A 25,862-nucleotide genomic window follows, 5' to 3' on the forward strand; every position below is an offset into this window, starting at 1 on the left:
GGCTGTAAAGTAATGACCTGTTGTTTTTAAAGTGTATTTCTTGCACAAATATACTTAAGTATTTGTATTTAACGTGGGCGCAGAGTCATACGTCAACGACAATATTTTAATTAGAACTGTTAAGCTCGTTGTCAGGGGGATAATGGCCCTTAAATCGCCATGAGACCGCAGACGAGACTTGGTTTAGTCCTGGTTTGGTTACAATTATTTTATCTAATCGAATATTTAAATAATTGTTGAATAACGTTATAATCAAATAATCGTTTTCTGAACTACCGTATTTTCCGGAGTATAAGTCGCACCAGCCAAAAAATGCATAATAGAGAAGAAAAAAAACATGTATAAGTCGCACTGGAGTATGAAATGCAGTTGCAAGTGTGAAAATAACAAATAATATCACATACAAGTCGCTCTGGAGTATAAGTATATAAGAATAAGTCGCGCCCCGGCCAAAACTATGAAAAAAGACAAAATACGTGCTGAGAGAGAGAGGGAGCGAAGGTTTCACGACTGAGACGGAGCAACAATTTACCCAAAAATGACACGAGAACCAAATCGGTTATGTATAAACTTGATAAAGCTAAATCTCATACTCTCGGGACTAAACGAGTGATGAATCGAACGAACACCGAGTATGTTTTGGTCTCGGGTTCAGAATGTCACAAAAACGATTACCCAGAAGCCCCCCCTTATGTGAGAGCTGCCAATACTCTCTGTACCACACGAGTCGTCCCATCCCGTTCTACCTCAGTCCGCACAGGTGCCTTCGAGGTAGACTGCCCCCTGCTGGCTGTTGCACATTTTAATGACATATTTTTGATGGAAAATGTAATGATTCTCTCTCTAAATACATATATATATATATATATATATATATATATATATATATATATATATATATATATATATATATATATATATATATATATATATATATATATATATATATATATATATATATATATATATATATATATATATATATATATATATACACTACATAACTACTACTCTTCAGTCCGCTTTGGTCATCGTGGTGGATTCATAGGCAGTGGTTCTCAAACTGTGGGGGGGGCCTCTAAACACGCCTCTAAACACGCTCTCGAGTACTTTTACTTCATCTTCTGACTCGGCATGAGCTCAGAATAATGTATGCACGGAAAACCATACATTACTTCATAACTGTGAGTCATTCCTTCATCAAGGTCGGTGTTAGCGCTCCATCTACTGGCGGCGGAGGGGAATTAACAAACAAATGCTAATCTAGGGATGCTGCATTAGGTCACTGCATTTTATCTGAACAAGAATTTATGTCGCAAAAGCAGCAATGTTCGGTTATTATTATGGTTCATGGGACAGATTTGAGCACCAGCATTTACATATTTGTCTTTATGTATTTAAAAAAATCATATTAGGACAATTAAGATGTCAAAATATGATCTTTTTGAATGGTAACGAGCACTCAAATGTCATTAGTTTCAGGACAATTGACAAAAGAGAAAAATGGATATAGTTCTTTTTGCACATAATATTTTCTGAATTTCTTTTCACATCAGACGCTATTTAAACGCCCTAAACATTAAATATACTTTTAAATTCGTAAACTGGATTTGTGTTCATATTAAGGTTATTGTCGGCATATATTTGGCACAGCTCATGTTCCATTTGCACTTGGAATGAAACAAAAACGGATTATAGTCGCTAAAATGTTAAGATTAGAAACTGCATATTGAGTATTTGGGGCGTACCACTACCGTCGGAACCGCCCCCACAGTTTGAGAAACCCCGCCCCTTGATTAACCGCATCGTTACTGACAAAGACGTACCGACCTGACAGATAAAAGCACACTACGGAGTTATTAAAATGACCTAAACGTGACCGTAACCTCGGTTTATTATCGCCTTTCAGTATTAGGCACATATTTTTTTTTTTTTTTCACTTTTATTTGAACTCGAACAATACGACGAGAGGGAATCGATCACAGAACTGATCTGAGTGGAACGACTTTGCAAAGGGATTAGCAAGTATTGTAGTACTTCCAACGGTTGTGCAGTATTTTACTTTAAATGTGTATATGTTAGCATTTTGAGACGCTAATAAACACGCAAAAAACGGCACATTTTAGCAGGAAAAAGCGGTAGAATTGCGTTGAGAATAAAGGCTAGGGAAAGTTTGATATTGTTTTGTTTTTTAATGTATGTTTCTTGTTGTTTTTTTTTGTCCTTGAAAGCTGGAAAATGAACTGCACAAAGTTAGCAATACTCTGCGATGTTACGACGAATTTCCTGGTTTGTGTATATGCAATTTAATTAACATACTGTATTGTAGTATGTATTGTACTGTGTGTGGTGACTCCGTAAAAGTCTGAAATTCTGTCCAGGGTCAATATCTGCATTTCAAGTCCCAAAACTCGAGTTTGAACTAAATTAACGGTTTATTTTATCCCGATTCTGGAAAAAAATGATGTGTTTTTGTCGTGCCTTATGGAAAACGTGGATTAAAGCCGAGTTAAAGGTGCACTACGTAACCTTTCTGTCCTGTCTCGCTCGCATTGATTCAATTGCAGGTGTTTTTTATCGGTTAGACAAACTTTCCGCTCGCCTCTCCGCAGATCTGACCTGTAGCTCGGCCTCCCTCCAGGTGGATAACGCAGTCACCTCTCCCTTCAGTAGATACGTTGTGTAGTGCACCTTTTTAAAAAGCACATTTTGCAGGCATTTCTCTTATTGTGTCATTTATGAACCGTGTTGGGACGAATACTTAGATGTATTTACCTACTGAATACTGCATTAAAAAGTATTTGGTCGTGTTTTCTGCGTCACGGCTCAATCCGTGTACTGTATTTTGAATATTTAGATACTTTTACTTTGTGTTGACTTATATTATAGTGTAAAAACTGCAAAACGGGCTTAAAAACTGCTCATTTGTCAGAATTAAGTTACTCAAAGTTACTCGAGGATTTGTATTACTATTGTATTATTGCAGTACGTGTATTCGGTTACTTCCCAACACTGTTTATAAACCATATCATATAGACCAATGATGTATTAGAAATGCCTCACTACATTCTGTTGTATCAAAAATGTCCCTGTAGCAAGTTAAATGTGCTTTTAATTTGTTTCTTCCACTGTTTTTATTGAACTCTTACACAATGTGCCTTTTTCATTTCAGTGTTTTCCCCAAAAAAGCATAATCCTCGTTACAACTTCCCACACAAACCTTTTTTAAAATTGCAATATCTTCTTACTTTTCCTTTGCGCTACTAACTCTGCGGCCTATAACCGAGCCTGTTTCATATGCTTTTGTTTTACGATTAAATACTGTTACTTGTCATGTATACAGCCTGTTACATCCGTTTGGCTTGTGGAAAAAAGACAAAATAAGAAGACGGAAGTTGTGGTATTTATAACTTTGCGGCATTCTTTGACTAATGAGATGCTATTAAAAAGACATTTATATTTATTACCAATTTGTGGTGTACTTTTCTTTTATCTATAACAGGGAGCGTCTAATGTTGTTATGCAGTATTTTTATTATTAAATCGTATGTCATTTAGTAGTTTGTCAAAGGGCTTTTATTACGTAACTGAATATTTGCCATATTGAATAGTTTGTCTTGTGTTTGGGGGTTTGTCAGATCGACCTGTTTGTTGTTGTTGTTGTTGTTGTTTTATGTCGACGCCGCGCGCGGGTTTGGGGGCGTGTCCGAGCCTCGTGAGAACGTAACGCTGCGTCCACGGTTTGTGCGTGAGCCGCGAGCCTCCCACGCAACAGGCTCATTACAAGACTCAGGATTTCACTCATCAATAGTTGGATTATTGACTGGCTGATCGGCGCATGCGCAGTGGAGCGTGTCGTCCCTGGACCCTCAGAGCGCGCGGGGGGCGCCGCTGCCCGTGACGCCACTGCGCATGCGCCTGGCACCGAATCACAGGCGTCGAGCCCCGGAGCGTCTGCGGTGACTGCAGATCTTCCGTGTCAGGTCTGTGGAGCGAGAGACCCCGGGACGAGCAGCAGCGGTGACGCCCTCTGAGGAGCGGCTCGCGCTGAGGCACTGCGCACGGCCACCTGACCGGTCTGATCCGTGTCTGCGGCGCTCAGCCCGGGATGGAGTAGATCCTCCGCAGGATGCGCGCGAGCTCCGAGCAACAGCGGCAGAAGCGGAAAGTGAAGCGGAAGAAACGTGTGTCCAGTGTTTGTCCCCGAGCGGCGAGGCGGAGCTGCAGCCCGGACCAGAGCCCCGCGGCCGGTGTCACAGCCGGAGCTTGTGCCGGTGTGAGATGGAGAGGTCCGGGGGCTCGGACAGAGCGCACGGGCCGCAGCTCGAGAAGAAGCGGCTGAACAGAGCACCTTCCCCGGCCAGACCCTTCATCAAAGACGTCCACTCACGCTCCACCAAGTCCTCACTCGTGCCCAAGTCTCCCAAACTGAGCAAGCAGTCTCCCGCGGTGCCACATCCGAGCCGTGCCTCCCGGCGCACGGCCACTGCGGCCAAAGACAAGCCTCCCCCCGCCAAGACTGGCCCCAGGACCCCGGCCAAGAAGAGCCCCAAGACCAGCCCCAAACCCGAGCCCAGCAGCCCGGTCCTGCTCGCGGTCCAGAAGCTCAAGCACGCGCATGGATCCCCCATCCGCGTGCCCACCGGGGCGGATCACGTCCGCGCGGCCGCAGCAGCAGCAGCCGCGGGCAGCAGCTCGGACCTGTCGGACTGCTCCGCACCGGAGTCTGGCACCGGCTCCAGTGACCGGGATCCTCAGGGTGCAGACAATCCACAGGCGCGTGCACCTGCCGCTGGCTCCGGGGCCACTGCCGCTCCTCGCGCAGAGCCGCCCGGGGCCACGAGCAGCAGCATGTCCCAGTCCCAGCCTCACAAAGCCCCGCAGGGCCCCAGAGAGGCCCCCGAGGAGGAGCTGCTGCGGGAGATCGAGGACCTGCGCTCCGAGAACGACTATCTCAAGGTAAAACACACTAACAGACAATAAGAGACAATAAAAGAGAGTAACAGACTCTGAGTGTGTAATGTTCACTATTACTACTACTATTACTACTACTATTACTACTACTATTACTACTACAGCTGAAGGCTCTGAGTGTGTACAAGTAAGTAGTAATAGTGAACATTATATACTTGTACACACTCAGAGCCTTCAGCTGTAGTAGTAATAGTAGTAATAGTAGTAATAGTAGTAATAGTAGTAATAGTAGTAATAGTGAACATTACAATTACTACTATAAGTATTACTATTACTACTACTACAAGTCGATGTAATCCCTCATTACCACTAATGCTATAATCAGAATCAGGTTCAGAAATAATACTACTACTTCTGCACTACTCCTACTACTACTACTACTACTACTACTACTACTTCTGGACTACTACTCCCACCATACGACTCCTCCTACTACGTCGACAACAGTTACTTCTACAAATCTGTGTAATGTCTCAATAGTACTACCACTACCTGCTATAACACTACTACTGCATCTATAGAGTACTGGACCTTGTTACAGGCTGGCGTCCATGCCCGGTGCGTTACTCGGGGATAACGGTGTAACCTTGAGCCCTTTAAACCCTCCACATCAGAGTGACGGTGCATAAAGTGTGCGTCCTGCTGTCGTATCCACTTCACCCTCCGCCCTCCCGCCCTCCGCCCTCCGCCTCCCATTGAGCGAGTACTATTGATGCTACTTTCATTTACTCTCCGCGTCCTTGGTCCCTTCATGTATCACCATAAACCCCCCGTCTCCGGCCGCACACGAGGCGTAAGTGCACACACGTTTTCCTCTGGGACAGTGATGAAGTGAAGCAGAAACAAAAGCACATTGTCATCCACCTGCAGCTCCATTAACTGTGACGATTAAAGCTATTTTAATAACCTGATTTATGCACGGGGACGCTCTGAACTGCACGATTTGGTAAAACACAATGAAGTAAAATTTACAACATTGAACGTACTCTAAGTATTCGTGATGTATTTGATGGGCTCGTGTAACAGAATACGTTTTAATGCCGGTATGCAGTATTCTGTGTAGTATATTTTCAAAGTATTCTTTCCAACGCCAATGTCAATATACAGTGTGTAAAAGTTTTTTATCCCTTAATGCAGTACTGACAGCTGGTATTTCAGTATTTTTATACTTTTTTAGGCAATTTACGATTAAGTAACATTGTTTTTAAAAGTATCATGATATCATAAATGGCATCAGGATATTGCAGTAGAACGATGCGACAATAACCGAAATATCGTGATACAGAATCGTCTAAAGTCGAACAATATATTGAAATTTAAGCTGCATTGATTTGTTACAACAAAACTTGAATAAAAACGACGCTTCTTTGTTCTATTTTAGTGCAGACAACGCAACATTTAGCAGTTTTATACCTCAATACCTTAAAAATGACAATAAATAAAGATTTTTTAAAGGAAAACGTATACAATATTGCCATAAATATCGATAAAAGATTTTGATATTGTCAAATTCCTGTTGCCGTGTGGATATTTTGTGTAAACCTGCTGATACGACGTGCCTTTCCCTCTTTACTATGGAGGGTGAAGCAGCAAACTCCTTTTCTACAACTCATCCCGGCTGGTAATTTGCATTTTTATCAACGTATTATTTCAGCTTTACTCGTGTCTGCCTCTGCGGCGGGAAACACAGCCACAGTCAATCAGCTTTACTCCGGCTCCAGTCTGACCCTGCAGAGAGGGCCACAGTGGAAACCAAATATATACAGATATTTATGTCGCAAATGTTTCTGGCATCGTCTCGATAACTATATTCAGATGATATTTTGTGTTGGGTACAATCTGAAAAAGGGCCAGAAAACATCTACTTTCTTCTGCTCCATTTCATTTGTTCTTTGTTTAACTGTATGTCACAGATGATGTATTTTATATTTTGTGAATGAAATACAAAATAAATAGGAGCAATGTGTCAGGGATGTGCTAAAATGTGTCAGTAATGTCTTTTGGTTAAGGTTCAACTTGGGCTGTCTAGTCTTATCAATTTATGCTTTTAATCAAGAGGTTCAGAGCCAATAGTAATAATATCATTAATAAGAATAATATTAATAAGAATAATATGTATTGATGTATATAATAAATATGTATTTATTTGATTTATTTATTATTTATTTTATTTATTTGTAGACTCCCACGTTTCTTCCTGGGGACCACTTAAAAGAATAAATGTACCATTTTAAATATACATATACATCTATATAATTACATGAAATGACAGTGAAAGTAGAAATATCTTTCATTACAGCGTCAGTATCAATGACACTTTGAACACATTCACATTGTTCTTTCTCTGACTCTTGTGTTCATTTGTAGTTGTTCAAACATTGCTCTTACCATCTCGTCCCAGATGTATTTGAATCTGACTTCATTCATCCATGCTTCTATAGATTACTGTTCGTTCCAAATATTATAATCCACTTTTGGGAGTAAGTATTGCACAGAACGAGAGCAGACCATAAAATGAACCCCACAAGTGCAGAAATACCACTATAGTCCCCTGTTTGTGAGATTATATTTGACATTTCTGTCTCTCTTTGAATGGTTTTGAGTATAGACGACACACTCAGCACGTCTCCATAGCAACGGTTGTCATTTTATCCACTTGTCGTATCTCCCACTGGTACCGGGATGTCCCATGTGCTTCCCCCATGTTCCCCGGGCATCAGTCTTCCAGCTGGGGCACCTCTCCTCCCCCTCAGCTGGTGCCCCTGCTCTCAGGAGCTCAGACATTGATTTATGACGTCGCATAATGAGACGAGCACTGCTGCTAATGACCAAATCATGACATCATGACATCATGACATCATGACATAAACCTAAAATGAAACTTGAGTAAATGATGAAGGGGAAATGGAAGTCATGATTTCAAACGAGTGTGTTGTTATTAATTGTGACTTTGTGGAAGCGTGTAGCAAGTTTAAGAAGAAGCATGTGGGATTACATTTACTCAGTTACATTTACTCAGTTACATTTACTCAGTTACATTTGCTCAGTTACATTTACTCAGTTACATTTACTCAGTTACATTTACTCAGTTACATTTACTCTGTTACATTTGCTCAGTTACATTTGCTCAGATACATTTACTCAGTTACATTTACTCTGTTACATTTATTCAGTTACATTTACTCTGTTACATTTGCTCAGTTACATTTACTCAGATACATTTACTCAGTTACATTTACTCAGTTACATTTACTCTGTTACATTTGCTCAGGTACATTTGCTCAGTTACATTTACTCTGTTACATTTACTGAGTTACATTTGCTCAGTTACATTTACTCAGTTACATTTACTGAGTTACATTTGCTCAGTTACATTTACTCAGTTACATTTACGCAGTTACATTTACTCAGTTACATTTGCTCAGTTACATTTACTCAGTTACATTTACTGAGTTACATTTGCTCAGTTACATTTACTCAGTTACATTTGCTCAGTTACATTTGCTCAGTTACATTTGCTCAGTTACATTTACTCAGTTACATTTACTCAGTTACATTTACTCTGTTACATTTGCTCAGTTACATTTACTCTGTTACATTTGCTCAGTTACATTTACTCAGTTACATTTACTCAGTTACATTTACTCTGATACATTTACTCTGTTACATTTACTCTGTTACATTTACTCTGTTACATTTACTCAGTTACATTTACTCTGTTACATTTGCTCAGTTACATTTACTCAGATACATTTACTCTGTTACATTTACTCAGTTACATTTACTCTGTTACATTTACTCAGTTACATTTGCTCAGTTACATTTACTGAGTTACATTTACTCAGTTACATTTACTCAGTTACATTTGCTCTGTTACATTTACTCAGTTACATTTACTCAGATACATTTACTCTGTTACATTTACTCTGTTACATTTACTCAGTTACATTTACTCTGTTACATTTGCTCAGTTACATTTACTCTGATACATTTACTCAGTTACATTTACTCAGTTACATTTACTCAGTTACATTTGCTCAGTTACATTTACTCTGATACATTTACTCTGTTACATTTACTCTGTTACATTTGCTCAGTTACATTTGCTCAGTTACATTTACTCAGTTACATTTACTCTGTTACATTTACTCAGTTACATTTACTCAGTTACATTTACTCAGTTACATTTACTCTGTTACATTTGCTCTGTTACATTTACTCAGTTACATTTGCTCTGTTACATTTACTCAGTTACATTTACTCAGATACATTTACTCAGATACATTTACTCAGTTACATTTACTCAGTTACATTTACTCTGTTACATTTGCTCAGTTACATTTGCTCAGTTACATTTGCTCAGTTACATTTACTCAGATACATTTACTCAGTTACATTTACTCAGTTACATTTGCTCAGTTACATTTGCTCATTTACATTTACTCAGTTACATTTGCTCAGTTACATTTACTTAGTTACATTTGCTCAGTTACATTTGCTCAGTTAGATTTACTCAGTTACATTTACTGAGTTACATTTGCTCAGTTACATTTACTCAGTTACATTTACTGAGTTACATTTGCTCAGTTACATTTACTCAGTTACATTTACTCAGTTACATTTGCTCAGTTACATTTGCTCAGTTACATTTGCTCAGTTACATTTACTCAGTTACATTTACTCAGTTACATTTGCTCAGTTACATTTGCTCAGTTACATTTACTCAGTTACATTTACTCAGTTACATTTACTCAGTTACATTTGCTCAGTTACATTTGCTCAGTTACATTTACTCAGTTACATTTACTCTGTTACATTTACTCAGTTACATTTGCTCAGTTACATTTACTCAGTTACATTTACTCAGTTACATTTGCTCTGTTACATTTACTCAGTTACATTTACTCAGATACATTTACTCTGTTACATTTACTCAGTTACATTTACTCAGTTACATTTACTCAGTTACATTTACTCAGTTACATTTACTCAGTTACATTTGCTCAGTTACATTCGCTCTGATACATTTACTCTGATACATTTACTCAGATACATTTACTCTGTTACATTTACTCAGTTACATTTACTCAGTTACATTTACTCAGTTACATTTACTCAGTTACATTTACTCAGTTACATTCGCTCTGATACATTTACTCTGTTACATTTACTCTGTTACATTTACTCAGTTACATTTACTCAGTTACATTTACTGAGTTACATTTGCTCAGTTACATTTACTCAGTTACATTTACTCTGTTACATTTGCTCAGTTACATTTACTCAGTTACATTTACTCAGTTACATTTGCTCAGTTACATTTACTCTGTTACATTTACTCTGTTACATTTACTCAGATACATTTACTCTGTTACATTTACTCAGTTACATTTACTCAGATACATTTACTCTGTTACATTTACTCTTTTACATTTACTCTGTTACATTTACTCTGTTACATTTACTCTGATACATTTACTCAGTTACATTTACTCAGTTACATTTACTCAGTTACATTTACTCAGTTACATTTGCTCAGTTACATTTACTCTGATACATTTACTCTGTTACATTTACTCTGTTACATTTACTCTGTTACATTTACTCTGTTACATTTGCTCAGTTACATTTACTCAGTTACATTTGCTCAGTTCCATTTACTCAGTTCCATTTACTCAGTTACATTTACTCAGTTCCATTTGCTCAGTTACATTTACTCTGTTACATTTACTCTGTTACATTTACTCAGTTACATTTACTCAGTTACATTTACTCAGTTACATTTACTCAGTTACATTTGCTCTGTTACATTTACTCTGTTACATTTGCTCAGTTACATTTACTCAGTTACATTTACTCAGTTACATTTGCTCAGTTACATTTACTCAGTTACATTTACTCAGTTACATTTGCTCAGTTACATTTACTCTGTTACATTTACTCTGTTACATTTACTCAGTTACATTTGCTCTGTTACATTTACTCAGTTACATTTACTCAGATACATTTACTCTGTTACATTTACTCTGTTACATTTGCTCAGTTACATTTACTCTGTTACATTTGCTCAGTAACATTTACTCTGTTACATTTACTCAGTTACATTTACTCAGTTACATTTGCTCAGTTACATTTACTCTGATACATTTACTCTGTTACATTTACTCTGTTACATTTACTCTGTTACATTTACTCTGTTACATTTACTCTGTTACATTTACTCAGTTACATTTACTCAGTTACATTTGCTCAGTTCCATTTGCTCAGTTACATTTACTCAGTTACATTTACTCTGTTACATTTACTCTGTTACATTTGCTCAGTTACATTTACTCAGTTACATTTACTCAGTTACATTTACTCAGTTACATTTGCTCAGTTACATTTACTCAGTTACATTTGCTCAGTTACATTTACTCTGTTACATTTACTCTGTTACATTTACTCAGTTACATTTACTCTGTTGCATTTGCTCAGTTACATTTACTCAGATACATTTACTCAGTTACATTTACTCAGTTACATTTACTCAGTTACATTTGCTCAGTTACATTTACTCAGTTACATTTGCTCAGTTACATTTACTCAGTTACATTTGCTCAGTTACATTTACTCAGTTACATTTACTCTGTTGCATTTGCTCAGTTACATTTACTCAGATACATTTACTCAGTTACATTTACTCAGTTACATTTGCTCAGTTCCATTTGCTCAGTTACATTTACTCAGTTACATTTACTCTGTTACATTTACTCTGTTACATTTGCTCAGTTACATTTACTCAGTTACATTTACTCAGTTACATTTACTCAGTTACATTTGCTCAGTTACATTTACTCAGTTACATTTGCTCAGTTACATTTACTCTGTTACATTTACTCTATTACATTTACTCAGTTACATTTACTCTGTTGCATTTGCTCAGTTACATTTACTCAGATACATTTACTCAGTTACATTTACTCAGTTACATTTACTCAGTTACATTTGCTCAGTTACATTTACTCAGTTACATTTGCTCAGTTACATTTACTCAGTTACATTTGCTCAGTTACATTTACTCAGTTACATTTACTCTGTTGCATTTGCTCAGTTACATTTACTCAGATACATTTACTCAGTTACATTTACTCAGTTACATTTACTCAGTTACATTTACTCAGTTACATTTGCTCAGTTACATTTGCTCAGTTACATTTGCTCAGTTACATTTACTCAGTTACATTTGCTCAGTTACATTTACTCTGTTACATTTACTCTGTTACATTTACTCAGTTACATTTACTCTGTTGCATTTGCTCAGTTACATTTACTCTGTTACATTTACTCTGTTGCATTTGCTCAGTTACATTTACTCTGATACATTTACTCAGTTACATTTACTAGTTAAAGTATCATAAATCTTCTGCTTTTGCCTCATTAAACTCTGGTCACATCTGTGGAGAACAAAAGGATGAAAGGCGTGACCTTTGGTGACGTAAAGGTCATATTCCACCTTTCCCATAATCCTCCTGTGATTACGCTCTTGTGTCTGACGTAACATCAAACTAAGCATCTTATCGCTCACATTTACAACTGAAACAGCCCCGTGTTCTTCATGCACGTGCTTCATGAAGCTGATGTGGGAGACTTTCTGCTCCAGTTTGAGAGACTTTCGCCCCAAAACCTCTGAAACTCTCTGAGTCGGAAAGAGACACGATGCTTTTTCTCGCCTGATTTGTCAGACTTTACATTTAACGGTATCGAGATTGTGGTGAGAAGAAACGTCCAAAAAGTGTGATTATTAATGATTTTTGACAGCGGGCCACTGCCAAATTCTGAACGCACTTTCATTCAGAGTTTAGAAGAATTTTAAGGAATGAAAAATGTAAATCAATGCGACACAAACGGCCCGAAATGAACACTTCAATATTGATTATGAAACCTCAGCTAAGGCGTTTAAAGACATGTTTTAACCACTGCTGTGCTGGTCAGGACGAGGTGGACGAGCTGCGCGCTGAGATGGAGGAGATCCGGGATAATTACCTGGAGGAGGAGGTGTACCAGGTGCAGGAGCTGCGCCGAGAGCTGGACCGCTCCAACAAGAGCTGTCGGATCCTCCAGTACCGGCTCCGGAAGGCCGAGCAGAAGAGTCTGAGGGTGGCACAGACCGGCCACGTGGACGGGGAGCTGCTCAGGACCCTCGAGCAAGACCTCAAGGTGAGAGCGCTGGACAGCACGAAAACATGTGCGTTTCGTTTTTATTTAATTTCATTTGTATTTGTATTTATTTGTATTTTATTTTATTTATTTTATCAGTAGCAGGTTTATTTTTCAGAACAAAACATAATTTTGTTTCTTTTTTTTTTTAAATCTTATTTTCAAAATAACTGCGTTGCAACACAGCACTTTCCCCACTCTGAGATGAATAAAGGTTCTGTAGATATTATTTACTCTTATTTTATGATAAGATCTGCTCTAGGAAAGCCGTCTTGTTTCCAGGTGGTTCTTTGGAAACTATTGTCTTATAGGTTCAGAGGTCTAGATATTTCCGTATTTTCTGGACTATAAGTTGCACCCTTTTCATACTTATACTTATATTTATACTTATATACTTATATACTCCGGAGTGACTTATATGTGATATTATTTGTTATTTTCACACTTGCAACCGCATTTCATCCTCCAGTGTGACTTATATATGTTTTTTTCTTCTCTATTATGCATTTTTGGGCTCTTGCGACTTATACTCCAGTGCGACTTATAGTCCAGAAAATACAGTATACAATTGTTTTTTTTTCATATTAAAGTCACCATTAGTCGATTAAGCCCTTGTTATTGGATAGAATACTTCACCTTATGCACTGTAACCGACTAATACAATGGTACTGAGCCTTTTTATCAGGCAAACGTCTACTTCAACTGTGTCTTATAACGTGTCTTATAACGTGTCTTATAACGTGTCTTATAACGTGTCTTATAACGTGTCTTATAACGTGTCTTATAACGTGTCTTATAACGTGTCTTATAACGTGTCTTATAACGTGTCTTATAACGTGTCTTATAACGTGTCTTATAACGTGTCTTATAACGTGTCTTATAACGTGTCTTATAACGTGTCTTATAACGTGTCTTATAACGTGTCTTATAACGTGTCTTATAAACGCGTCTTATAAACGCGTCTTATAAACGCGTCTTATAAACGCGTCTTATAAACGCGTCTTATAAACGCGTCTTATAAACGCGTCTTATAAACGCGTCTTATAAACGCGTCTTATAAACGCGTCTTATAAACGCGTCTTATAAACGCGTCTTATAAACGCGTCTTATAAACGCGTCTTATAAACGCGTCTTATAAACGCGTCTTATAACGTGTCTTATAACGTGTCTTATAACGTGTCTTATAACGTGTCTTATAACGTGTCTTATAAACGCGTCTTATAACTGTCTTATAACACGTCTTATAACAACGCGTCTTATAACGCGTCATACAACGCGTCTTATAACTGTGTCTTGTAACGCTTCTTGTAACTATGTCTTGTAACGTGTCTTGTAACTATGTCTTGTAACGTGTCTTGTAACTGTCTTATAACTGTGTCTTATAACAACGCGTCTTATAACGTGTCTTATAACGTGTCTTATAACGTGTCTTATAAACGCGTCTTATAAACGCGTCTTATAACTGTGTCTTATAACACGTCTTATAACAACGCGTCTTATAACGTGTCTTATAACGCGTCTTATAACTGTCTTATAACTGTCTTATAACTGTCTTATAACGCGTCTTATAACTGTGTCTTATAACGCGTCTTGTAACTATGTCTTGTAACGTGTCTTATAACTGTGTCTTATAACTGTGTCTTATAACTGTGTCTTATAACTGTGTCTTATAGCGTGTCTCATAACGTGTCTTATCCCGCGTCGCCAGGTGGCCAAAGACGTGTCGGTGCGTCTCCACAACGAGCTGGAGGCCGTGGAGGAGAAGAGGAGCCGAGCGGAGGACGAGAACGAGACGCTGAGGCAGAGGGTCATCGAGGTGGAGATCTCCAAACAGGCTCTGCACAACGAGTTTGACCGGACCAAAGAGGTGAGGGTCACTCGGGACGACGCGTGGCCCGTGGCGTTGGTTACAGTGCACGTGGCGGGGCGAGGCTCTCGTGTTTATCAAACCTTTACTTAGGCCAGTGGGATTGACCCTGTTGTGAATATTATTCATCGTTTTACACCGGTCGAGTGTCAGTTTGTGTGAAAAATAACAGTTGAAAATGACAGGAAGTAGAGCCGTCCTGTGTCTATGATGTCATCAAAAAGCGACGGTTTGAACGATCATTGAACCGAATAAAGCCGTGGCGTGCAGTCGGGGCAATCGATTCAAGCAGTGATTGACCAATATGTGCCGAAGAGACACGATTAAACAGCAGCAGCGCCAAATGACATGAAGCAGAACTGGTGATAGAGCTCCCCCTGCAGCTCCCCTGTGGATATACACTGTCAAAAAAACAGACGCAGAAGCTTTTATTCATTTTTTTCTCCACATATTTTTCTTTATTGCAATCAGACAGTGTAATCACGTCCAAAAACCCTTCAAGTTGACAAATTAAAAAAAAAAAAGAGCCAGGGTTTCTCAGGAGAGTTCGCAAGGCTGGTTTTCCGCCCAAAGACAGCAGGGGGCGACGACGGACACTTCAACTGCCCCGAAAATACATATTCAACCATCACAAGGACTTACACAGTTCAATAAGGTGAAAATGTGACTTATTTCTGCTTTTCTGCTCTTTGTTTGCAGCTCAAGCAGACGTTACATTTAACAACATAGAACACTAGTTTGTGTAATGAATTGAGCAGTGAAGTAGAGCGGGCGTGGCAGTTTAGTTCAGTGAGATAAACATTTGCCTGCGACATGGGACTTCAGATCAACCCTTGCTTGTAATTGTTTTAACATTTGCATACAAATATTATCCACTAAATATTGTTGAAAGTCTGCTGCCCAACCATAAAAGTCACCGCACGCCACTGAAATAAAGCTGTCATCAGGTGTTATTGTTTGTCAAATCAAAGCTGTTGTGTAATTGATGTGGATTTTGGGGCCTTGTATACAATATGGTTGCTAGGTAACAGTTGTGGAACTACCTTAACAAGAGCTACAAGTGCAAACGTCGAGTGTAATAGTTATAATGTGCCGAACACACAAAGACACAGAGAGGAATCAAGTGGTCGGACGGTTATACGAGAATGCTAACTTTAGCTGCGGGCTAAATGCTACCGCCATGCTAACGCCGTCTGCTACATGTTTACGTCTACTGAACGATACGTCGGCGCTGTTGTGACTCGACTTGAATCATTTTAGCTTTAATAGACATCGCTACCGTATTTTCCGGAGTATAAGTTGCCAAAAAATGTATAATAGATGAGAAAAAAACATATATAAGTCGCACTGGAGTATGAAATGTGGTTGCAAGTGTGAAAATAACAAATAATATCACATACAAGTCACTCCAGAGTATAAGTATAAGTATATATGTATAAATATAAGTATAAGTCGCACCCCGGCCAAAACTATGAAAAAAGTGCGACTTATATTCCAGAAAATACGGTAATTTGCAATGAAATGTATTTGAAGGGGGAAAAAGTTGTGTTTCCTGTTTACCTTATTCCGCCACGCCCACTTTTGCCTCTTTTTGGCATGGATCGACACTCAAACATGCCATAAAGTAGATGGATTTGTGTAAAATGTCCAACGTTTATGTGACTTCACCAAAAATATGAAAAACCGCAAAATTGGCTTTATGTTTTGACCAAAATGAGTTCATTTTTGAGCTAAATGTGATTGTTTTGAGCGGCCACAGAGTGAAAAGTGTCATCTGTGTCTATTCTCAGCTCTAAACCTGCTTAGACTAAAGCAGGTGGAGGCAGGCTTATGCTCCACAGGTATAAGCTCTTCTAACTCCCTCTAGATAAACTATAACTAAAGATGTTTATTATTCAGGTCACATCATAATTGTAAGAGCTAAAAAATTTTTTTTTTTAAATCATCACTATTTTTTAAGCTTAGAAGTCTTTTTAAGTCATTCTGTAGCCTAAAGTACTTTTTTCTGGCTGTTTTTGTCACATTTACTTTATTTTGTCATTCAGTAAATTAAATTTGATCCAAAACATGTAAAATATTTGGTTTGGTTTGGTTTGTCAATAATCGTGAATCATCGTTAAATCCTCTTGTTTATTCTCACAGTAATTGTAACAACAGTTTTGATTTACTATTTGCTTACTTTTTACTTTTTTGGCTTGTTTTAAAAAATATTACTATTTCCTAACACAAATTTATGTTTTATGCAAATTCATGCCGTTTAATACTATTTTTAATTCAAATTCATGCCGTTTAATACTATTTTTAATTCAAATTCATGCCGTTTAATACTATTTTTAATTCAAATTCATGCCGTTTAATACTATTTTTAATTCAAATGCATGCCGTTTAATACTATTTTTGACGCAAATCTATGCCATTTAATACTAGTTTTGAAAAAGAAAATGTATATAAAAAAGATCAATTAATTAAAATCAAATGAAAAAATACTACTTTTGATGCAAATTCATTCCGTTTCATACCGAGAGCAGACGACGAGACAGCGATAATGCAATAATGTCGTTACATTTCCAGTTGGTGAGTGTGAAACATAAAAGTCAGAGTGTTTTCAGGCTCTTGTTGAAGTGAAGAAGTCACATTTATACAAAGGACAGAGAAAGCTGACAAGAAGTCTAGACATGAACCAGGTCAGAACGTCTCCAGAACTGCAGCTCTTTTGGGGGCTCTAATAATACATAATAATACATAATAATACACAATAATACACAATAATACACAATAATACATAATAATACATAATAATACACAATAATACACAATAATACACAATAATACACAATAATACATAATAATACATAATAATACACAATAATACACAATAATACACAATAATACACAATAATACACAATAATACACAATAATACATAATAATACACAATAATACACAATAATACACAATAATACACAATAATACACAATAATACACAATAATACACAATAATACACAATAATACATAATAATACATAATACTACACAATAATACACAATAATACACAATAATACACAATAATACACAATAATACATAATAATACATAATAATACGTCTGAAATAAAGATTTATCAAACTTTCCACGTCCTAAAACCGTAATCTTAACCAAATGAACGATTTTCAAGCTTAAACTGACTGATGGAAAGAGCGCTGAATATTTGTACTCAAGTAAAAGTACAGTTACATGACTAAAAATGTGCTTTAAAGTCGTCTGTTTGTCGTTTGTGAAGCCGCACGATGTGAGTTACGGAGGGAAATGGAAACGTTTCTTTTCTCCAGGAGGAAAATGTGACGGGCCAAAAGCTAAAGGTGTTTCTCAGTCACAAGAATCCGCTCCAACCGGCTCTTCTAATCACTGCTTGGAAACGGATTAGCAACAGCATTTTCTGTGTTCGAAGGGAAAAATGTGAAAGAAATAAACGTATATTATTGTTGTTATTCAAAGTCTGCCTGAGGTCATTCGATTTTGATAAACACAGAATGTTTTGGATGAACTTTGGAGAGTTGTTTCCTGTCGGGAAATTTAGTTTGAGAGTTGAATATATCAAGTTCAACCTCTTTTATTTGCCCCCATTGAACATTGAACACAAGGAGATGTTGTTGTTTGTTTGTTTTGTGGTTTTATTGCATCTTTTCTTGTTCGGTAAAGCATTTTGAATTACTTTGAGTACAGATCGTGCTCTACAAATAAACTTGCCTTGCCTAAAGAAGAAAACTGGAATTCAACAGAAGCTTTTAACTGTGAATCATGATTGTTTGTGAGGAAACTGTCACGATGTTCACATGCACATCACAATCTGATCATCATCCGACGTGACGGTTGAATCACGATCAGAAAGAAAGCAGATCATTTATGCTGTCTACATATCATTTAGTAATATTTTTAATTTATTTATTGTATTTTATTGTATTTTATTCATTTTTTTCATTTTAATCATATATTATTATTTTTTAGAACATATAAATAACCATAGAACATACTATAAAAGGAGAAAATGACACAAAAAGAAACAAGAGTAGCTTGGAACAATTAAAGAAAACAAAATCATGGCACGTTAAACTAAAAAAAAAGAAAAGAAAAAAAAGTCTAATCCAAAGTTAAATTTCCCTCCCTCCCCCTCTCTCCCTCTCCCCCTCCCTCCCTCCCTCTCTCTCCCTCCCTCTCTCCCCCTCTCTCTCTCTCCCTCCCTCCCTCTCCCTCTCCCTCTCTCTCTCTCTCTCTCTCACTCTCACTCTCACTCTCACTCTCACTCTCACTCTCACTCTCACTCTCACTCTCACTCTCACTCTCACTCTCACTCTCACTCTCACTCTCACTCTCACTCTTCTCTCCTGCTGCAGTCAGTCAGTTGTGATTGATGTAATGGAGCTCTGTGTTTCTGCCTCTTCAGTCAAATGTGTTGTCTTTGTAACACTCCGGTCTCCTCTTCACGCCTCGACTCGTCTTCCTCCTCCACCTCCTCCTTCTCCTCCTCCTCTTCACGCCTCCTCCTCCTCCTCTTGTACTTGATTTATACTGTACAAAAAATGTGGGGAAACAGTTCATCTCATTCCCAGCATCCTAATTATTCACCGCGATGAGTTTGTCAGGCGTGTGTCGCAACGTTCAGGGGCCAGAGACAGAATTAGCATGCTAACAGTGCACTTCCTGGTTCTAGCATGCTAACAGTGCATGGTTCTCAGATGATTAAAAAAGAGCACTATAATTAGATGCAGACAGCACACAAAGGTCTCATTTTGACCCTAAAAGCTGTTAGTATGCTCGACGGCATCCCGCCATTTACTTTACTTTAACTAGCTAACGTTGCATAACTAATTACTTGAGCAGAAGTGGTGACTGGCTGATAGAAAACCCTAAAATACGGTCACGGTTCATCAAAAGGTCGATAGACTTTTGTCCATCTTCTTTATTTTTGGCCATTTTTGGCAACGCGAAAAAACATTTCCACGACTTCCTGACGACAACACAAACCCGGCTTTTGATACGTGTAAACTGAAACCATACTGAAGTCGTTAGCGGTTGATCTGAGAGCGCTCCGCCGAGTCTTCCCCCTCGTCCTCTTCCTCCTCTTCATCCTCTTCTTCTTCTCTGCTCGTGTCTGAAGTGTGGAGGCATCTCTTCGCTGACCTAGTTTTGTGGGTTCTTCAGCTCTGCAGAGGGAGCGTGTTAGTTCTGGTGCAGTGACATACATTCACGGCGGCGGCGGCGGCGGCTCGTGAAACGCATGAGGAAGAGGAGGATGAGGAGGAAGAGGAGGGGGAGGAGGCATCTGCATATCAAAGGAGGTTCCCAAAATAACGGTTTTCCCCGCAGACGCGCTCACAAAGGGAGATTCTGAGTTTCCAGACCGCAAACGCCCAAGAACTGCAGTGTTTTGAAGCTGTTCAGTTTGAGACGCGACGATTGACCGACCAATCGTGACTGTGAATTGTAGTCGTGTTCTGATGATTGCTGTGGAAACTCTGAAACGCACGAACGTCATCGGCGTTATCAAATCAAAAATGTCCATAATACACTTTATTCGTAAATATTCTCTCGTTAGAAGCCTTTGCTCACCGTATTTCAACCTTTATTTGGTTGATAACGTATTAATAAAGTGTCAATAGACGCAATCGTTTGACTACAAGATAAACGCTTTGGACGACTTGAGACGTGACTGGATAAAATGGATTACAACTTGGGATTTAACACAGGGCATTAAGACCTTTTAGAAGGGAATATCCCATAATAATGGCAACATTAGGAGCTGTATTTGTTGCATTTCAGTTTAAAGACTTGAAAGAATTTGAAACTCGAACGCTTAAGACTTGGGACTTGACTCGAACTGGAAGCCAAAGACCTCTAGACTCACTTAAATCCTTAAAACATATATTTTCCTTTGACTTTTAACTGAATTGCGGCATTTTTCTACCGTAGTCTTGAATTGAGTCTTTATCGTTGATGTTGTGTTTGTTTGTTTGTTTGTTTGTTTGGTTGGTTGGTTGTAGTGTTTGAAAGTGCTTTATACATAAAGTTGGACTAGATTGAAGTAAAACTGTGATATTTGGTTCGTGAGCGATTGTTGTTGTCGGTCGGTTGCCCTCTGCGTATTCTCGTACGATCGATATCAGTCTGGTCATCTCCACGAGGTCAGATGGGCGTGGTTGGCAGGTGGATTAGCCAATCGGGGACAAGCATGGGCCGCATGTATCAAAACAAACCCTACTTACGAGGGAATAAAGAAAGGCCAAAGAGTATCTATCAAAAGGACTGAAAAAACATCGCGGATTTCTGCAGAATCCATGAGCGAAACACAAAAAACTCTTTCCATGGAGATAGGTAAGCGGATGGCAGACCCCCGCCAGAAAAGTGACACAGTGCCCCTTTAATGCTGCGCTAGCCCCGAGAGTCCTAACGCTGTCCGAGGAAGCTGTGAGTTTTGCGTAAGAGTCTTTGAAGTTTCTCTTGAGAGTTTCAGGCCTTTATCGCTCTTCCCTGACACAAATCTGTTTAAAGCTTTTCCCCGGGAGACGGAGGTATCAAAGTCCCGATGGTTGAGATCACGAAACGTCCCGGAACGTTTGTGCAGGAGCTCAAGTCGTCGTCGCTAACATCTGGCAATGTCTGCGCGGTTTTGACGGGTCGATTAGACGAGGAACGCGTCTTCCTGTGGGTGGAACGACCTAATTGCGGCGTTTGAATCTGGTTTTTAATCCGTTTCGTTGGGACTAATCAGATTTGACGAGGAAAATGCAAGTGTTTATCTCAGTTGGTTCTCCTTTTATCGCACGGGTCAAAGTTTGAGGTGCTTTGCCTTTTTCTCTGGTGGTTATTTTATTGAATTCATTGGGTTTGTTCATGATTGTCCCGGTTTGAGTCCAGTTTGGTCCCAGTTTGAGTCCAGTTTTGTCCCGGTTTGGTCCCGGTTTGGTCCCGGTTTGGTCCCAGTTTGGTCCTTGTTTGAGTCCAGTTTTGTCCCAGTTTGGTCCTTGTTTGAGTCCAGTTTTGTCCCGGTTTAGTCTCGGTTTGAGTCCAGTTTTGTCCTGGTTTGGTCCCAGTTTGGTCCTTGTTTGAGTCCAGTTTTGTCCCAGTTTGGTCCTTGTTTGAGTCCAGTTTTGTCCCGGTTTAGTCCCGGTTTGAGTCCAGTTTTGTCCCGGTTTGGTCCCAGTTTGGTCCCAGTTTGGTCCTTGTTTGAGTCTAGTTTTGTCCCGGTTTGGTCCCAGTTTGGTCCTTGTTTGAGTCTAGTTTTGTCCCGGTTTGAGTACAGTTTTGTCCCGGTTTGGTCCCAGTTTGGTCCTTGTTTGAGTCCAGTTTTGTCCCGGTTTGGTCCTTGTTTGAGTCCAGTTTTGTCCCGGTTTGGTCCTTGTTTGAGTCCAGTTTAATCCCAATTTGGATTTGTGATAAATTGTGAACACGGCTAGTTTTATTCCTGTTTTAAACTTCAATTTGCACACTTTTTTTTCCTTCTTTTTTTTACAGACATTGGCGCTTGTTAAAACGAAGGTACCGGGCTTTATAGACTTTAAACAGTTTATTGTGCGCTCTAGTTTCTGGGGGAAAAAAATAATGTTTTAATATTTTTTTTTATACATTTTACATACATTTTTTATACATTTTAAAATATATTTTTTTAAATACATTTTTCAAATTTCCTTAACATGTGCTATTATGGCAATTTATTACACGTACAATTGCTTATTTCAACATGAAAACAAATAGGATTTTTTCCTAATGAACTGCAGCTCCTCGCCTTAAATCTCCATTACATTACAAACTGTCATTGTGTCATTGGGCAAAACACTTCGCACGAGTATTAAACATCTTTGTCTGACTGTATCCGCTGCCTGCAAATGAATTATTGATCAAAACGCCCGCGCAGATGTTATTTTAGGAAACTCTGACATATTTTGAACCATAAATACACGTGGAAAAATACTGCAGGCGTCTGTAAAATGTGTAGTTTGAGTTTAACTAAGCGTCGTTTACGGGTTTGAGTCCGTGACCCGATTGTCTGTCTTCAGCATGCATTTTTAATCCTCTGCATTGCGACGACGGATCAAATATGACACAAAAAACACCCCCGCTTATCGTGTTCGTGCTCAGAAGCGGTGCATCTCTCCAGACTTTACCTCCGCGATCGTGCAGCCGGAGCGAGCTGTGTAAAGACTGTTTCCTTCTGCTGATAAAGACGAAAGCTCCTGGAGTTTAGGAAGTGGAGGAAGGACCTGTAAAACCTTAAACATAAAATCAAGGCAAGTCCTTTGTTTTACATGGGCTGTATCCAAATTATGTAAGAAGTACTTTTTATGAGAGTTTAACACAACACGTTTAGCTTTTAGCTACAATTGAAAATTACACATCTATAAGGGACGAAAAAGGCCAAATATATAAAAAAAATGCCAATTTTTTTTTTTTTTTTTTATGTCAAGTATCGTTAAAAAATGCCAAATATCGTGAAAAAATGTCATATCTTTAAAAAAAAAAAGCCAATTGTCCAAAAAAAATCTAATATATTTTTTTAAAATGCCAAATATCGTAAAAAAAAAGCTAAATAATGTGGGAAAAAAGCTAAATATTGTTTAAAAAATGCCTAATATCTTTAAAAAGTGAAATATTGTTAAAAAAAATTCCAATTGTTGTCAAAAAATACCAAATATATATTTTTAGAATGCCAAATATCGAGAAAAAAAAAGAAAGAAAAAAAGCCAAATATAAAAAAAGAAAAAAAAAGAAAAAAGCAAATTATAATTAAATATGTTTTTTAAAATGCCAAATATCATCAAAACATTTCAAATATAAAATGCCAGCTATCGTCAAAAATGCCACAAATATCGTCTTATCCATCAAACTGACTCGTGTTGATCTGTTCGAATGTGTTCTAACTATCTCACATTAATTCACACACAGTTGTTTTTTTTGTTCCAAAAGTGCAGGCCCTTCACTGAGCTTTTGTCTTCTTTTTGGCTCTGGATCTGCTGCTGTGGACGTTCTGATCCTTCACAGACTCGCGGCGCTGAAGCAGAATCATGATTAAATAATGACAGAGCGATAAAACAGACAGCGGCGCTTACGCTCGTAGCGAAGACGTCGTCAAACACTGTTCCTCTCAACGTCCCTCTGTGATATCTGCCTCTTGTGGCCAAGTGCCTTTGCAAAAGTACATTTTGTTGCCATTCTTCTTGTCATTTGCTGCACATTTTGATTTTAAAGTCATTATATTTGGGCGTTGTAATGTTAAAGCTCATCAAACCATATGTAGAATTGTGTTTTGTTTGATTAATGCCGCACTTCTCTGGACTAGGGACGTCAAGACGATCAGGTTAATTGATAATCGTGATTATTCAGGTCACAATATAATCCTAAGAACCAAAAAATAATATTGTGACCATTTTAGAGGCAAAATTCAGTCTTTTTAGTTCATATTATCGCCCAAAAATAGACCTAAATGTAACTTTTTTAGTCTGGCTGTTTTTGTCATTTATTTTGTCATGAATTTGTCATTTCAATTTCTTAAAGCTGGTCACAAACTTGATAAATGGTGTTTTGTCTCAGTAACGATGGTTAATAACTGTTAAATCGTGATTTTGTTTTCTCACAATAATCGCAACATTAAAATTTGACATTGTGAAATCCCTGAAAAAGCACTGACCAATGAAAACGGTCCACTACATTCAGTTTTCTCTCATTTATTCATCCAAAACAAAATCTTAAACTACACATTTGATACAGTCACGACGTAGTTAAATGTACGAGTTCAAATGCTCAACTTCAGGCTTTAGGCATAAACGGATCATTATTTTTACGTCATTTTCATCTGTGAAACAATATTGATCGACAGAAACGGCTCCATTGACTTCCTGTTCAAATCAGTCGAATCACAATCGCGTTTTATCATAACGACAAAGAATGGGACAAAGAATTGCACCTGTAAATACTGAACTGAGGGCCAAACGGGTTAAAACGAGCTTCATTTCCAGGACAAATCCCAAACTCGGGTCTGGAAATCACAGAATTCTTCACAATTCAATACAAAACTCGGCTCACGATGCGTTATTACCACGATAATCCATATATTGCGCTCGATATTCTGCGATTCATCAGTATTTTTGAAGAACTTTTGAATACATTTTAATGACTGACAGGGAGGTGGCGAGTGCTGGAGAAACTGTGGTTGCCGGGAGGCGGCTCGTTACCAGGCGTTTTGGGACCGTCCTGTCCACGATTGGGCACAAATGAACACGACACTGCAGACAAACCGCCGGACTCAATTTGAAATTGGATAAATTCAATAAACAATGGACAAAATGGGACTTTTTTAAAATTTATTTGGGCCATCGTTTGCGTTAACCTCTTTCCTTTGTATACCACCTCATTATTTTATCATTTTATTCTTTATTTATCCTGAGTTCTCTATGGTCCTGCCTAGCTCTGTTTTATCTTCTTTATTTATCTTTTTTTTCTTTCTTTTTTTTTCTTTCTTTTTTCCTTTCTTTTCTTCCTTTCTTTGTTTTTTTCACAACATCGATACTGCGTCGCCCACAACATGGACACTGCGTCGCCCACAACATCGATACTGCGTCGCCCACAACATCGACACTGCGTCGCCCACAACATCGATACTGCGTCGCCCACAACATCGACACTGCGTCGCCCACAACATCGATACAGCGTCGCCCACAACATCGATACAGCGTTGCCCACAACATCGACACCGCGTCGCCCACAACATCGATACCGCGTCGCCCACAACATCGATACCGCGTCGCCCACAACATCGACACCGCGTCGCCCACA

General features: G+C 38.5%; 2 protein-coding genes across 4 annotated transcripts in view; both read left to right on the plus strand.

Moving 5' to 3' along the window:
* The window catches only part of rab12 (RAB12, member RAS oncogene family), a 10,215-nt gene extending 9,337 nt beyond the window's left edge, over positions 1 to 878 (plus strand). Inside the window, exon 6 of the mRNA XM_072440684.1 lies at positions 1 to 878. This exon is cut by the window's left edge and continues 347 nt beyond it. The gene's annotated coding sequence lies outside the window, so the exon portion shown is untranslated.
* Positions 879 to 4,089: 3,211 nt separating this feature from the next.
* The window catches only part of mtcl1 (microtubule crosslinking factor 1), a 115,616-nt gene continuing 93,843 nt past the window's right edge, over positions 4,090 to 25,862 (plus strand). For all 3 annotated transcript variants that reach the window (XM_072440685.1, XM_072440686.1, XM_072440687.1), the window contains exons 1-3: positions 4,090 to 4,958; positions 12,948 to 13,172; positions 14,881 to 15,039. In XM_072440685.1, coding sequence (XP_072296786.1) covers positions 4,281 to 4,958; positions 12,948 to 13,172; positions 14,881 to 15,039 — 1,062 coding nt within the window. In that variant the 5' untranslated portion in view covers positions 4,090 to 4,280. The remainder of the gene's footprint in view (positions 4,959 to 12,947; positions 13,173 to 14,880; positions 15,040 to 25,862) is intronic.

Source organism: Eucyclogobius newberryi, unplaced genomic scaffold (genome assembly GCF_026437365.1).
Source record: "Eucyclogobius newberryi isolate DKJ021-1_F unplaced genomic scaffold, fEucNew1.0.hap1 SCAF_12, whole genome shotgun sequence".
Classification (NCBI taxonomy): Eukaryota; Metazoa; Chordata; class Actinopteri; order Gobiiformes; family Gobiidae; genus Eucyclogobius; species Eucyclogobius newberryi.